A 14,117-nucleotide genomic window follows, 5' to 3' on the forward strand; every position below is an offset into this window, starting at 1 on the left:
GTTCTTGTTCATTTGTTTCTGATGTGTTTTGTCATTTGATTTTGCCATGTGATTATGGACTTTCTGATTGGATTTTCCTCTGAGTATTTTTGTGATTTTACTTTTTACGAAATTTTAACATCGAATAACTGTAACATTTATAGGTTGTGTCTCATTTTAAGTATTTTCAGACAGAAACCTTTCTAACACAATGCCAAAACTTACATATAACGTAGTAAATGTTCTATCAATTGCACAACTGCTATTCCTTCTGACGGTGAATGTTCATAGTTCAATCCACAAGCACCATCTTCAGAGATCACAAACTGCATAGTTTTATCGTACCAACGGTTTGCACCATTTAGGTTTGTCCCCATGCCATGCAACATTTGGAAGGCAAGAGAAACATCATCTCTTATATTTTTATTTGTTTCATCTATACTGTTCTGGTGATTGAATAACAATGGAATACCTTTGTCTAAACACAGTACAAATATACATCTTTCTATTGCATCTAAGGAATCACGATTTGTTGAATCTGTTCGTAGAAGAAATAAAAAGCAATTTAAAACAGAAAAAAATCTGAATATCATTTTTATTTTGCTTTTAATATTCGTGATATTGATTTGTTTAATATACTATCGCCCTGGATTTGAATAAATTATGGTTCACCAGCGAAAATATGGATACTTAGAAATAAATACGTTTTTGAAAAGTTTAACATTCAGGGCTTTACGTATTGGGTTCTGTTACTTGACCTTCGGTAGTGGTATATGGTACCATAAAAAAACGTGAGCATATTACACCATACAACGGTAAAATGTTGAAAGATTGACGAAAATACCAAAGTGACATTCAAACGCATAATTAAAAAAAACCATAATGGCTTAAGGTAATACCTCACACTACAGGGAGATAACTCTATAAAATCAGCTAAACGTTTTAATTACGTTGTGTTTTGATGATATAGTAAGCTTCTCAGTGATCAAAATAATTATTTGTCAAACTGCTATATAACCAGTGTAATTTTTCTGATAAAACGGTTTGTTCGAATTTTTTGAAATTTTTATATTTTTGTCAAAGGGTCAAAGTAAATACTTTGTTAAATTTTAATGAAAATTAAACGAGCCAAATTAATTTTAGTAAGGGTGTTGGGTACCACCTTAAAAGAAAGACTAAAAGCACCCAAAACAAACATAGAAAACTAAAAACTGAGCAACACGAACCCCACCAAAATAAATATACACGTGAGAATATAAAATAGATTGTCTCTAAAAGAGTTGTATTAATGTTGATGAATTGCAACTAGAGCCTAATGACAAGACATAACTAGAATGAAGTCATATTTTTTTTAATTTGTTAAACAATCATGAATGCCTTCATAAAAACATGAGATAGAATATAAGGTATTGAATACTCTGTCATTCTTATACTCTACTATTCATTTTGCAAAGAATGTATTTTACCTTCCATTAGCTTTGCCCTTGCTATCGACCATTGATCTCTGTAAGCCGCGGTAAGAATGCCGATTGGCTCGGCCTTGGCTGCGTTTTCTTCTGCCATTTTATATATCCTTCCTAGCTGAGTGAACAGATCGCCCTCACTCAGTCTAGTAAAATTATTTATTACATCCAACACAAAGAACTGTGAAAAAGAAAGAACAATAGAAGGAGTTTATATAATAAACATTTCTAAATAAATCATCCACAATACCGACATAACTATTTTGCTTATTTGACAATATTGCAATAAACACGGAATGTTCAAGTATTAGAGTTTTTTTTTAGAGAATGACATGGAATGAGTTCGCATGCGCCATTATGTGGCAACTTGTAGAAAAAAACTAGTCATGATGGCGTCTCATGCACTCACCTTTTTTACAACTTACCGTATTCGTCTCGGGTTATATATGAGTATATTGTATTAAAAAATAAATATTATATAAAATATATTCTTTTTTTGATAATATTCAAAATTGACGACAACGCTTCAAATGGTCTGCAAATTTATTATCTAAGGTCTACATGTTTCATCTGCGAATATTATTGAAGTATAGCATTCACTTCAGAGACTCTACCAAAACGATTTCAAAGGTGTTGGTTCACTATTCGGAATTATTATTAAATATATGTTTAAAACTAATTATTTTCAACCCATGATGTTTCACTGACTCGAACAGTGTTAATTTTGTGTATACTAACCTGATATGGAATATACATAAAACGCAAAATTATATGCGCTTGTTGAAGACAGTATGGTTATCTTCAAACGTTAATTTATCTGTGTTGCCTTAATGCTAGACGGGTTTCAATATGAGAAAATCCGGATCAAACATTCGTTTGACAATATGTTTGTTCAGTTTAGCTGACATGCATGGACATGGAAACTATCGTGCAGCTTTTACATTCATTGACTAGAAGTCAAAGACACCATTACTGAACTAAAAAGTTTGATATATATTTTTTTCGTTTATCCCGTTTTCACCTGAAATGTTATGAGGATATCATGATTACAATTTTTTAGCAAAAGTACTGTTTTGAAAAGTAGTTTTATAGCTTGGTCGTTTGCATTCTTTAAAATCTTTCCCATACTGTGAATACATTATTATTCGTCGGATATCAATTTTCGTGGTTTTCGTGGGTACAGGTGAACCACGAATTCAAATGTTCAACGAATTACAAATTTTCTATAGGCTTCGTATGCAGATATTGGCAAAACCACGAAATCAAATATCCACGAAAATGCTGGTTTTCGTCAATCCACGAAAATTGATACCCACGAAAATAAATGAATCCACAGTAGTCAGAAAGTGAGGAATATTAAACAGTCGTTTTCCATCTGTTTGGTGTTAAATTTTGTTAAATCAATTTCCTTGGAGGCTGGTATATTTGCTATTTTACTTTTAAAATAAACCCTATTTGTTATTTTATTCTTCATTTTAGGAAAAATAAGATACTGTTACAGTTCGAACGTTTTATACAAGTAGTGTAAATTCTGTACATATCGATCAAAACATGTTGAACAGTTTATTTTTGCTCCTTGTTAATAACGATGATTTTCACAGAAAGCAACCATTTTCATGGTATATAATTAAAATTCGCTTTCCTCATATTCTGCTTTGCTCTGTAAGTTAATGTCAGAAGTGATATTACTCTGTCGCTATTTTAGATTTAATTATTTTCGCAACTATATATTTTCGTAACTGTAATTGGATTTTTAATTTCAAAGTTTTGTCACATATTGCAAGCTCCTATGGTTTTTGAATTTTGAAGAAAATTAACACCAAATGATAATTATGAATACAAGTATCAAAGTTATATTTAAAGAAACTATCAAATTAAAACGTTAAGGTTTTTTTTTTTAAACAAAGCTAACCAGATTTTACACATTGGAGTACTTTTCATTATACAGCAACGTCAGGACATAGTGTCATAGAATTACCTGATTTTTGCATATGACAATGATATGTTCTGGTTCTGGCATTAAGTTTGTATGGTTAGAGATTAAAGAATCTTTCTTCACACCAGGGATTCTGTATGATGTAAATAGTTTGTAATATTGCTCCATGCATAGTGGTTGTCCCTTTTCCTTGTGTCTGGCTCTGTCAATAGGTAACCCACGCCTGAAAAAAAATGTAAATGACGTATAAGACTGTTAAACTGGATGCATTTCCTCATTTTAAACTCGATATATATTACCCTACTGGAGCAGCTGAGATCACCCCATATTTCGATAGGGTTTGTTTTGCATAAATGTTTTTTTTAATGTCTCGTTTTCTATACGGATGTTTGTCTTTGTCAGTTTTAGCACTATGAGTTTGTGCATACTTTGGGTTTACATGTACCTCTTGTTTACCTCTTTATTTATCCTACCCCGCTAAAAAAATTGGCTTCATATTTTGTCAGCAGATTGATGTGATAAGTTGGAACATGTGATCACTTTTAATATACATGACAGACACCTAATTCCTGTCTGCAGATACACATACTCTGCTTTAAAAATTATTCAGTACGATTTATGGGAATTAATGCATGAAATCAACAATGCATAGGTTTGTCGGTCACCATCAGGAATTGGTGAACCGATACGATGTTTCTTAGTACCTACATTTTTTCGCTGTTTTCTCCTTTTAGATACAAGAACAAGTAAGCGTCTGATCTTCCAGCTCACTGATTTTTTCCTATTCCCGATCATGCTATTTTGATAGCATTGATTTGCATGACTGGTAATGCCATAACAGGAGACGTTTATCATATAGACAACAGTCACTTATGCAGCCTTTGATGTGCATGATATTTCATTAGTTTTTTGGTTTGTTCTTACTTTGATAATGATTTATGAGCTAACAACATGGGTTAACTTCTGTTGCCTCTTAATATACCGTAAGTATTCATATCATCTAATACAATCTGTGTTAAATGTTAATTGTCGGTTTTGTACAGGTCTCTCCCTTACCATTTTATCTTTTGAAAACTTTTAGCAAAATTCTTTTTGATGTTCACATATAAGGCAATATTCAAAATAAAAAATAAACTATCATGATTATGATACACTTCTTAAGTTACTTTTATATCATTTGTATACTAGTATATATTACTTTCTTTTCCTTCCAGTCAACATTTGAAACATGTACATTTTGCACAAGAAACAATATATGATTGATACGAATGATTGAATGGTTTTTAATGTAATCACAGACTTTTTATTGTCGTCTTTTATACGTTTGTACCATTTACTGACCGGTATAGTAGTATTTAAATGGATATTTCGGAAGAGAAATTGATGAAACTAATTATACTATAAAATACTAAAGACTTCCAAAGTCGGAAATTACACTCCGTTTTAGTAACTATTAGATGTACATAATGACCAAGTTTATGTCAGCTGTACACTTAATTAAGGTCAGCTTGAAAACTTAGAACATCCTTTATGTCTGACTATACTGAAATCTGTGCAAATTACTGAAATAACAGTACCATAGAACGTTTCAAGGAAAACACGAGAAACTAGGTCGCAGTAATGATAAAATAACAATATGTAAGGATAGAGGTATCATATTACATAAAATACTTTTCAGTCGTGGGAATATTATAAAAGGGTGTAAAATGAAGAAATTCAGTGAAAACCGTGGTAATACAAAAATGACAAAGCGCCGTCACATATTCTCAGTTAGTTGATATTTAAATTTTGGATAATTTGCTGACATGTTTAAAATATGCATACGATAAAACTAGTCCCCAGTTAAGTATACAACTATTTTTCAATTACTTTCAAATGCATGCTGGATTTTGAAGTATAAGATAAAGTAAAAAAAAACATTTGATATGTGTAGCTTAAGAAGAAAACCAGATCTGTTTCTGATCCGGCATGCCAAGAACCTAACTGCAATGTTATCCCCAAAGTAAATGGGAAATTTTCAACATACTTTTTTCTTAATAATTTAGATGTTTTGATACATGTAGACTTAAAATTTACGATAACTTACGCATCAATGATGGTTTTGTAATCCAAGATGCCAGATATCAACCTTGAAGCATACCTAAAAGAAAACATTATTGCTGTAAATATTTCAAAGAATAGAAAATTCAATTCATTCCAAGAGCAAAAGTCATGGAAATCCGAATAAGGTATTTTTAAACTACATAGGAAACAAAAAAGGTACTATCCTAACCATTCCTGTTAACACTTAAGACACAACAGGAGTGGAACGCCAACAGCACATAAAATAAGATGCCGAGTAAAATTCTTCATATTAACTTGAATTATATAATTTTATGTATGTCATATCGACATAAAAAAATTACTTGTATAACAAATGGTTTAATTTCTCCTAAATGGAAAACATATAAGACGATACGGCAAAAAGGGCCCTTATGGTCTAACGTATTTACACTTTTGGTATTTAGCTGAATTTTGTCTCCAAATGACATAGATCGCCTCCGAATAAACTTTCGACGTCTAGCAACAATCACTTTTTTATTGTGACGTCATTTTTTTTGGAATTGTTATGTTTCGTGGTCTGCTAGTAGTTGAAATGATGCGCTCGTATAGTAATAATACTAGTAACAATAAATTGTTATTTTTGCGTCAGCATAATTTGTCGAGATTGTGATGCCCTGTGAGTTGGAGACAACCCAGTTTGCAAGTATTGGTCTGAATATCCCGAACAGATTTAAACATATTGTTTTAAAGATTTCATTCATTCCAATCCCAAACAGGCAAGGCAACAAAAATATGTGTGGAGTCAAAAATCTAATAGCATTATTATATTTTGAGAAATTCCATTATGGTTTTACTAAGTTATTAATTAAAGTTATAGTTATACTTTTGCGAGGTAATTTTTTTAGGGGACTGATGATTTTTTTTGTAGACAAAACATGTGTCTAGCGTATAACATTATCAATTTTAACATTTTTATTTACAGCATCCGGTCGATGTCACTGCTATGGGTGATTTCTTCCCCAGGGTCACCAACGAAGGAGTAAGCACTTAGAATTTGGTATCCGTATGCATTTGTATGATTGTGTCTTGAAGTTGGAATAAGCTGAGGTGCACTCTTCTTTATAAGACTTAGTATGTGCGGTCGTATGCATTTATATTGCACGAGACTTGAAGGGTGGGAATATGCTGACGTGTACTCTTCTTTGTCAGACTTATTATGTGCAGTATTATATAAAGGTAATTGATTAAATGAAATTGAATGTGCATTATCTGTCTTTGTTAAGCATCAGAACTTAGAACTAATTTAATGCAATTCTTTTGTTTACGAGGAAAAGAAGATATTTCGATTTCCGTTTGTCTGTAATAAACAAAAATCAAATATCAAAAGTGTATTATTTTTAACTTATTAAAATAAAGCAAACTGTTCCATAAAACATTAAACGGAAACATCAAATAGTCATTAACTGTCACTTTTTTGTAATTTACATTTTACAAATCAATTTGAAATGGCTTTGATAGTTTTTAAATCTTCCGTCTTTTTACCATAAATTTCCTAACAGTTCAATTAAACTCATTTCTTTAAGACCCAATTGACGCTTACAAGTAGTTTATTTTCGCCCTAATGAGATTTTACTCCATTGGTTCCGAAATTAAACTGTGTTTCGCAGTTTATAGTTCAATTTAATGATATATATTTTTTCGAATATTTCGTTAAACTAGATAGACACTCTTTTGAAAATCTCGCTGTATATTGATATACAATTTGTTGCCAGACGTCGATTAAGGGACAATTTGCGTGTCATTAAGAAGCGTAATAAATTGTGCACATAACATTGTTATACGTCTCGTATTCTCATAATACATTACTTCTACTCCAGGAGAAACATTTTTTTTTTAAATAAACGGAAAAGTATCTTTTTTCCTTTCTGAAGATAGAATTACATCAGATGGAAATGAATGTTCTGAACCTTGTTACCGTAATCCTCGTAGCTCAACTAAAATTCATTATAACGCTTCAAATGATGAGCATACTAAATCCCTTGGGGAGTTTTAATAAATATGTGCAACCATATTAAAAAGTAGAATAAACCGTCGTTCGTTTCGATTCCGCACAGAAATCCTTTCACGCGTTTTAAAGATGGAAATGACCGGTATTGTTTGGCGTATTAGAATGAACCCAATCGTGATAACTAAAAGTATTCCCAAATGAGGTATAATGCTGGCGCGCTATATCAGGCTAATGAACGCGTTGAATAGATATGATGCTATTATCACTAAACGTCTGTGATTGAAGCTGATTACTGGTGTTATACACTTCGTTAGATACCAGATCAAATCAGACTCTGTCTCTTGGGGGCCATGGTGTAAAATGAACAATGTTTGTGATTAACATCATCAGTATAACAATGGCCATTTATCTGGGCTGTATACAATAGATAGGTTACATGGTAACTTTGATTTCTGTAATAAATATATCCCCCTAAAGACCAATAAACTCATCAATCATCGTTTTAACATTTAAAAAAACTCAACAATGATTCATATCCATCATAAAGTCTTTGTGTATGTGACGTCATCAAAGCTTTAATGTTGTTTTGAAGACCGAGAGAGACCATTTCCTTTAAACTGATATAGAGTAAAGGATATTTTAATGAATGGCAAGTGTTGTAAAATGAGTTTCTCTCGTTAAAATGCTTACAGATAACTTGTGATATTCAAATATAAAATTACCAACAAGAAAGAAAACCATTTACGTAGGCAGATAAGAAGGACATATATATTTGAAAATTTATCAAAATCTCAAATGACATAGATGTACTAAATGTTTTATTTATATGATGGAGATTGACCACTTAGACATATGTTGATATAAATTTATACAAAGACTTTGAATATCTACCTAATAGATGATACACACAGAGAATGAGTTTGCAGAATATCAAAGTGTCAAAGATTTAACACAAATGGCTAGTACCAGCTCTTGGAAATTGACAATGAAGGCCGTAAGGTGACTTACTGCTGTTTTTCTGTGCCATATGGTCTCTTGTTAAGAGTTGTCCTATTGGCAATCGTATCCCATCTTCTTTTAAATTTAATTACAATTTATTCTATGATATCATGTTTTTTTAGTAAAATGATAATGGATTTGAACTAGCTTTCAGTGCAGTATCATCAGGTACTCTGAGATATGTATGTTTGTCTATCTGAATGTCGAGTTGTATGTTCGTGTTGATCTGATGAGTCAAACAGGCCTTTTACAGTTGGTTCTTATGTTGTGTTGTTATACCACTGTCCAAGGTTAAATTGAGCCCTAATATACATATTTAACCCAATCAAATTATGTGTGTGCCTATTCCAAGTCCGAAGCCTGTAAATCAGAAGTTGTCGTTATTTGCTGTCATTTGAATTTTTGTTTGTTGTTTAATCATAAATCTCAAACAATTCGATAAAGCAGTTGCATATGTTTAAGGTACATTAAATCACTCTGCGAAGATTCTAGAATATGTTTTGAAACTGAATAGAGTTCATTACACAAGTTATGTAAATTTTCCTGAAAAATTCCTAGATTACAAAGTCTGTAATTAAATGTAGTTATCAAAGGTACCAGGATTATAAGCTTTAATGTTGTTTTGAAAATGTAAGAGGCCATTTCCTTTTGTGGACAATAATTCATGTTTACAACACATTTAATTCATTAAAATATACTTTATTCTATATTAGTTTATATGAAAATAAAATCCTTAAACAATTCAACAAGACCAGATGCATGACTTTAATATGTGTGCAGTTTGTCTGTAAATTTAAAGATTTTAAACTGCAAAAGGAAATGATGATTCAACATATGTACCACCTTGGGTAAATTGAGCTTAGGCACTTCGTTGCTCTTTGAGGAGAAGAGTGTAGACGAAACGCGAGTCGGACGTTTTAAATTATAAGCCTAGTACCTTCGATAACTATAAACATGTCGAAATGTACTATTATTTTGTTCATTTATGTATTTTTTCTGTTATAAATGCTCTTTATTTTTACTGTAGTCCTGTCATGTAATGTTGTAATTTAAATGTTATATTTAACATTGCCATAAAGTGCGAGGTTTGGCTAGCTACAAAAACAGGATCAACCCCCCATTTTTTTCTTAAAATGTTCTGTACCAAGTCAGGAAAATGTCATTTGTTATATTATAGTTCGTTTCTGTGTTTCATTGTCTTTTGTTTTTTGTTGCACTTCAGTGTTTCTGTTGTTTCGTTGTTTTCCTCTTAAAGTTGGCCCTCTGTTTTAGTTTGTAAACCTGATTTATTTTCTCTCAATCGATTTATGCCTTTCGAACAACAGTACATGTATACTACTGTTGCCTTTATTTATGTCATGGTCTCGTGATTAAATGAGTTCCATGAAGAAGAAAAACCTTTGTAGCTATAAGGCTTAAAAGAAAATACGTGATACGTACGTTGTAAGATTACACATGTATATTTAGAAAAAAATAGTATTATTACAAATAAAAATTACTATTGTAAAACAAATATATTATACAGCAACAAACGACAAACACTCCATCACAGGCTCCTGACTTTGGATAGGTTCTTTAAGAGTCCTTAATCTACCAAGAGCTGCTGACACTAAATATGTCGTGTCATAGAACCTTCAATTTTACGTCAGGTTTTTGTTATATACATGACGTAAAGAAGGAAATCAATTATTTGTGCATATAATTCAGCTGTTTTTACCTTAGCTGTTGAGCTCTGTCTACAAAATGCTGTTTAGGAAACACCATCCCTGGATTAGAGCTGATAGGCAATGGTAATCGTACCTTCATGTACATGTCGTCTAGCCACCAATTGTAGGCCTGATTTATAAAGTAAAAAGAAGAGTCACACATTACACCAAATATACATGTATATCGACTATGCATGTTATTTAACATACGGTACGATGAAAACTAAATTACTAGTCACTTCACCAAACTACATAAACGCTAATAAACCCGGTCGAGTTCTGCTGGAAAAAAGATGCGAGTGTATAAAAATTGTTGATTGAATTTTTCAAAAATTATGAGTATTCATTATTTTGCCTTCCACATTCATCTTTTCTTCTTAGATTTATTCAATTGATTTTCAGAGTACACAAAAACACAGATTTTATTGTGAATAAAAGCCATTTATATAATATTTGTAAATTGCCGGTAATGTGTCGTTAACCATATGATAGATGTTTCTTTAATGCGTGTAAAAAGTAACCAAAAACGCAAGCATAATACACTAAACGTTGTAATACTAATACATTGGAAACAATTTGCTGCCTTGCTTTTGTCTTTTTCAATTATCAAGCTTGAATTAGTAGAATGATAATGCTGACTGTTGCTTTAAGTTTAAAAGAGTAGACAATTATTGTCTGAAATTGTTTTAATTTCTTGTCAATATCCTATTTATAATACAATTATAAAATTTACATTTTCACTTATTTTCCAATATCAAACAACTGTAAACCGATAAACATCAGTAAATGTCATATTACAAAAATATATCGGTAATTAGGAAAAATAAATTACAATAGAGCACGAGAATTTTCTTATTAAAACATCGGATGAATCGTGTTTATAGAGAAAATTAAACGAAAGTTTCCAATATCAAATATGCACTCCAAGTAAATGTTTAGATTGAGTAGCGTAGCACAAAGACGCCAAAAGTTGTATTGTTTAGATGTTTCCTTTAACTCTCATTCAGCTTCCTTCATTTTATATAAGTTGTTTCCTTAACATATAATTTTCCTACAATTTTTGCTATGATCGATTGATACCAAAGCATTAATGTCAAGAGATAAAAATGAACACGCGAGCTTGTTCATGGAACTGTAAAATCTACAAGCTAGATATGAATATATCTTTCATATTTTTTTGCTTTAAGACGTTAAGATCGATAGGAATGTAGATGAAATCTTGAGATTCGCATTAACTAAATTAACTGTTACATTTCCCGTAATTTGTATTAGAGTTCGTGTGACAGGTTACAAATATTTAGTCTATTTCATACAGACAATATTTATAACAATTACTACTTGGGCTTTTTATGTATGATATTATAAAAAAAACTCCGTACGTTTAGTTATGGTGTCAAAACTAAAAGCCAATTCTTGTCAATTCAGCATAGGCTGAGTTGTTTAATTAATACAAAGGTTCGCTCTAATTTATCAAATTTATGCATGATATTGTTTTCTCTCATTCTTTGTCAATTTATCCCTTTCTGCACCCAATATATAAACAATATTAAATCAACGTGTGGCTCGTTTGATCTCAGTACTTCATTGGTTAAAATCCAATTATGACGTCAAATGTTCTTGCTTTCCTCTGAAATTCCTATTGTAACGGCATGAAAAAAGGCGACTATGCCTGATGACGGTACATAGAAGGAACACATCTTTTTGCAGATCATTCGAAAAGAAGGAATAAGATTGCCTGCATAATGTTTAAAATCATTAGAGAAACAGATTCCACCACCAAATCTCGTGTTATACGATATTTATCCACTGTCGACATTTAAATTTTAAATATTTAAAACGCTCGGAAAAGCCTCGCATTTTAAATTTGAAAATTTAACTGTCTCGAGCGGATACATATCGTATTACACTCGATGCAATGGTATAATCTATATTTTATGTAATTATATAAACGAAGGTGTGGTATGCACAATAGACCAAATGACATAGAAATTAACAGCTATATGTCACCGTATACGTACGGCCTTCAATAACGAGCAAAGCATATACCGCATAGTCAGCAATTCATTTTGTTTGTTAAATTTTTGTAGTTTTGTGAAGATATTTTTACTTTTTTTCTGGTTATCTGTCTTGCGTTTAACCACAAAATGTCAAAAGACAAAATACATTGAGAAAGTATTGCCTTGTCTCGTCTTGACGTAGCTTGATTTAGCATACGATTATTTCAGATTTAAGTATATGCACTTAAACACCAGACTTAAATTTACATATTATATATAATCATCGTTGACCTAATGAAGAACCCCAGCATTTGTCTTAAACATATAATCATTTACTGGATAATAGAAATAATACTAGGCATTAACGATCCTCGATTTATAAAAGAGGAGTAGTAATTGTGTAATCTTTAGGAAAATGAACAATTTCAAAACAAATGAGACTTTGATTACAACTTTTGCTGGACTGCTTCAAACGAATTACATCAAGCATGAATGCCTCATTATACTGGATCAATGAAAACAAATGCAATATCTACATTGAAAATCTTGGGTAATTGGAAAGCGATTGTGTTTGTCTTAGAAGTTTGTGATATGTCTTTTAACGTTCCTGATAAAGGGTAAATCCAGAAAAGCGTTTCAAACACATTCAAGTTATATAAAGTATGTAAGTATCCTCATGTTTTACTTTAAATACATGATACTTAAAAAATGTATAAGGGTGTATCAAAAGATATCAAAATACACACGATAGAGGAAGCTTTCATAATCAAAAAGGAAAACTAAAAGCTACAAAAGAATTTAGGTTAGAAGATACGTTTCCCTATTCACTTTATATAAATTCACTTTCGAAGATTAATGGTATGACATCGTACGGTACCATCAGACACGCAAAAATCGTGTAATAATTTTGTGTTTAATTATAATAAGTATTGCACTCGTCAAGTTATATCTTTCATTGTTTCATTAATAACTCACCCAGTTAGTTTTAGTGGTTTCATTAATAACTCACCAAGTTATCTTTAGTTGGTTCACTAATATCTCACACATAGTCATTTATAAGTGGTTTCATTAATAACTCACCCAGTTATCTTTAGTTGTTTAATTAATAACTCACCCAGTTTTCTTTAGTTGTTTAATTAATAACCCACCCAGTTATCTTTTAATTAGTTCTTCCATTTTATAGTTCCATTAATAACTCACCCAGTTATCTTTAGTTGGTTCATTTATTACTATTCCACTTATCTTTAGTTGTTTCATTAATAACTCACCTACTTATTTTTAGTTGTTTTATTAATAACTCACCCAGCTATCTTTGGTTTTTCCATTAATCACACCCCAAGTTATCTTTAGTTGATTCATTAGAGACTTACCCAGTTGTCTTTAGTTTCAGAATATTCTTTAAGTTTCGTTTGTAAAAATTCTCCTTCTCCTCCAAGTTTTCCAAAGTCTCGTACGATGTCTTTCGTTTTAGCATATTGAGACGGCGTTAAAATTGGTTGTATGATTTCGATATATTTTTCTAATGTTCTACTGAGATCGGGAACAGGCAGTTTTGGTAAAGGCTTCTGTAAAAATAAAGATAAGGTACCCATTATATATTGCCTTTATTCCACTTTCAATTGTATAACCTTTGTACAACACTTACATATAAAATGTATGCAAGCTTTGTTTATAAATCGGGATCGTGCACACTTCAATTATTGTAATATCTCCATTTTAATGATATACTTATATAATGTTTCCACATGTAATTGTTCTTAACGTTTAAGGTAGACATGCACTAAATCAGCCTTTATTATGTGAAATACTGTAACATTTAAACTAGTTTTCATTGACTGCAAGAATTTAAATGTATGCGCAGCACCATGACTATAACCTTGTTGAGACAGTTCATTTATATAAACTATGATATTCTTTTTATTATTGACTTTCAACATAATGGTTGTTAACCTCTGTTTTCAAACTCGTTTATCAAATATGAGCACA

The 14,117-nt window shown here is 31.2% G+C and overlaps 1 protein-coding gene across 2 annotated transcripts in view; it reads right to left on the bottom strand.

The window, feature by feature from the left end:
* The window catches only part of LOC134725485 (choline O-acetyltransferase-like), an 82,265-nt gene that overhangs the window by 10,722 nt on the left and 57,426 nt on the right, over positions 1 to 14,117 (bottom strand). For both annotated transcript variants that reach the window (XM_063589333.1, XM_063589332.1), the window contains 6 exons: positions 13,502 to 13,696; positions 10,146 to 10,264; positions 5,465 to 5,518; positions 3,421 to 3,601; positions 1,446 to 1,623; positions 205 to 517 (listed from right to left, as the gene is read on the bottom strand). In XM_063589333.1, the coding sequence (XP_063445403.1) occupies positions 205 to 517; positions 1,446 to 1,623; positions 3,421 to 3,601; positions 5,465 to 5,518; positions 10,146 to 10,264; positions 13,502 to 13,696 (1,040 nt within the window). The remainder of the gene's footprint in view (positions 1 to 204; positions 518 to 1,445; positions 1,624 to 3,420; positions 3,602 to 5,464; positions 5,519 to 10,145; positions 10,265 to 13,501; positions 13,697 to 14,117) is intronic.

This window comes from Mytilus trossulus, chromosome 7 (assembly GCF_036588685.1).
Source record: "Mytilus trossulus isolate FHL-02 chromosome 7, PNRI_Mtr1.1.1.hap1, whole genome shotgun sequence".
Classification (NCBI taxonomy): Eukaryota; Metazoa; Mollusca; class Bivalvia; order Mytilida; family Mytilidae; genus Mytilus; species Mytilus trossulus.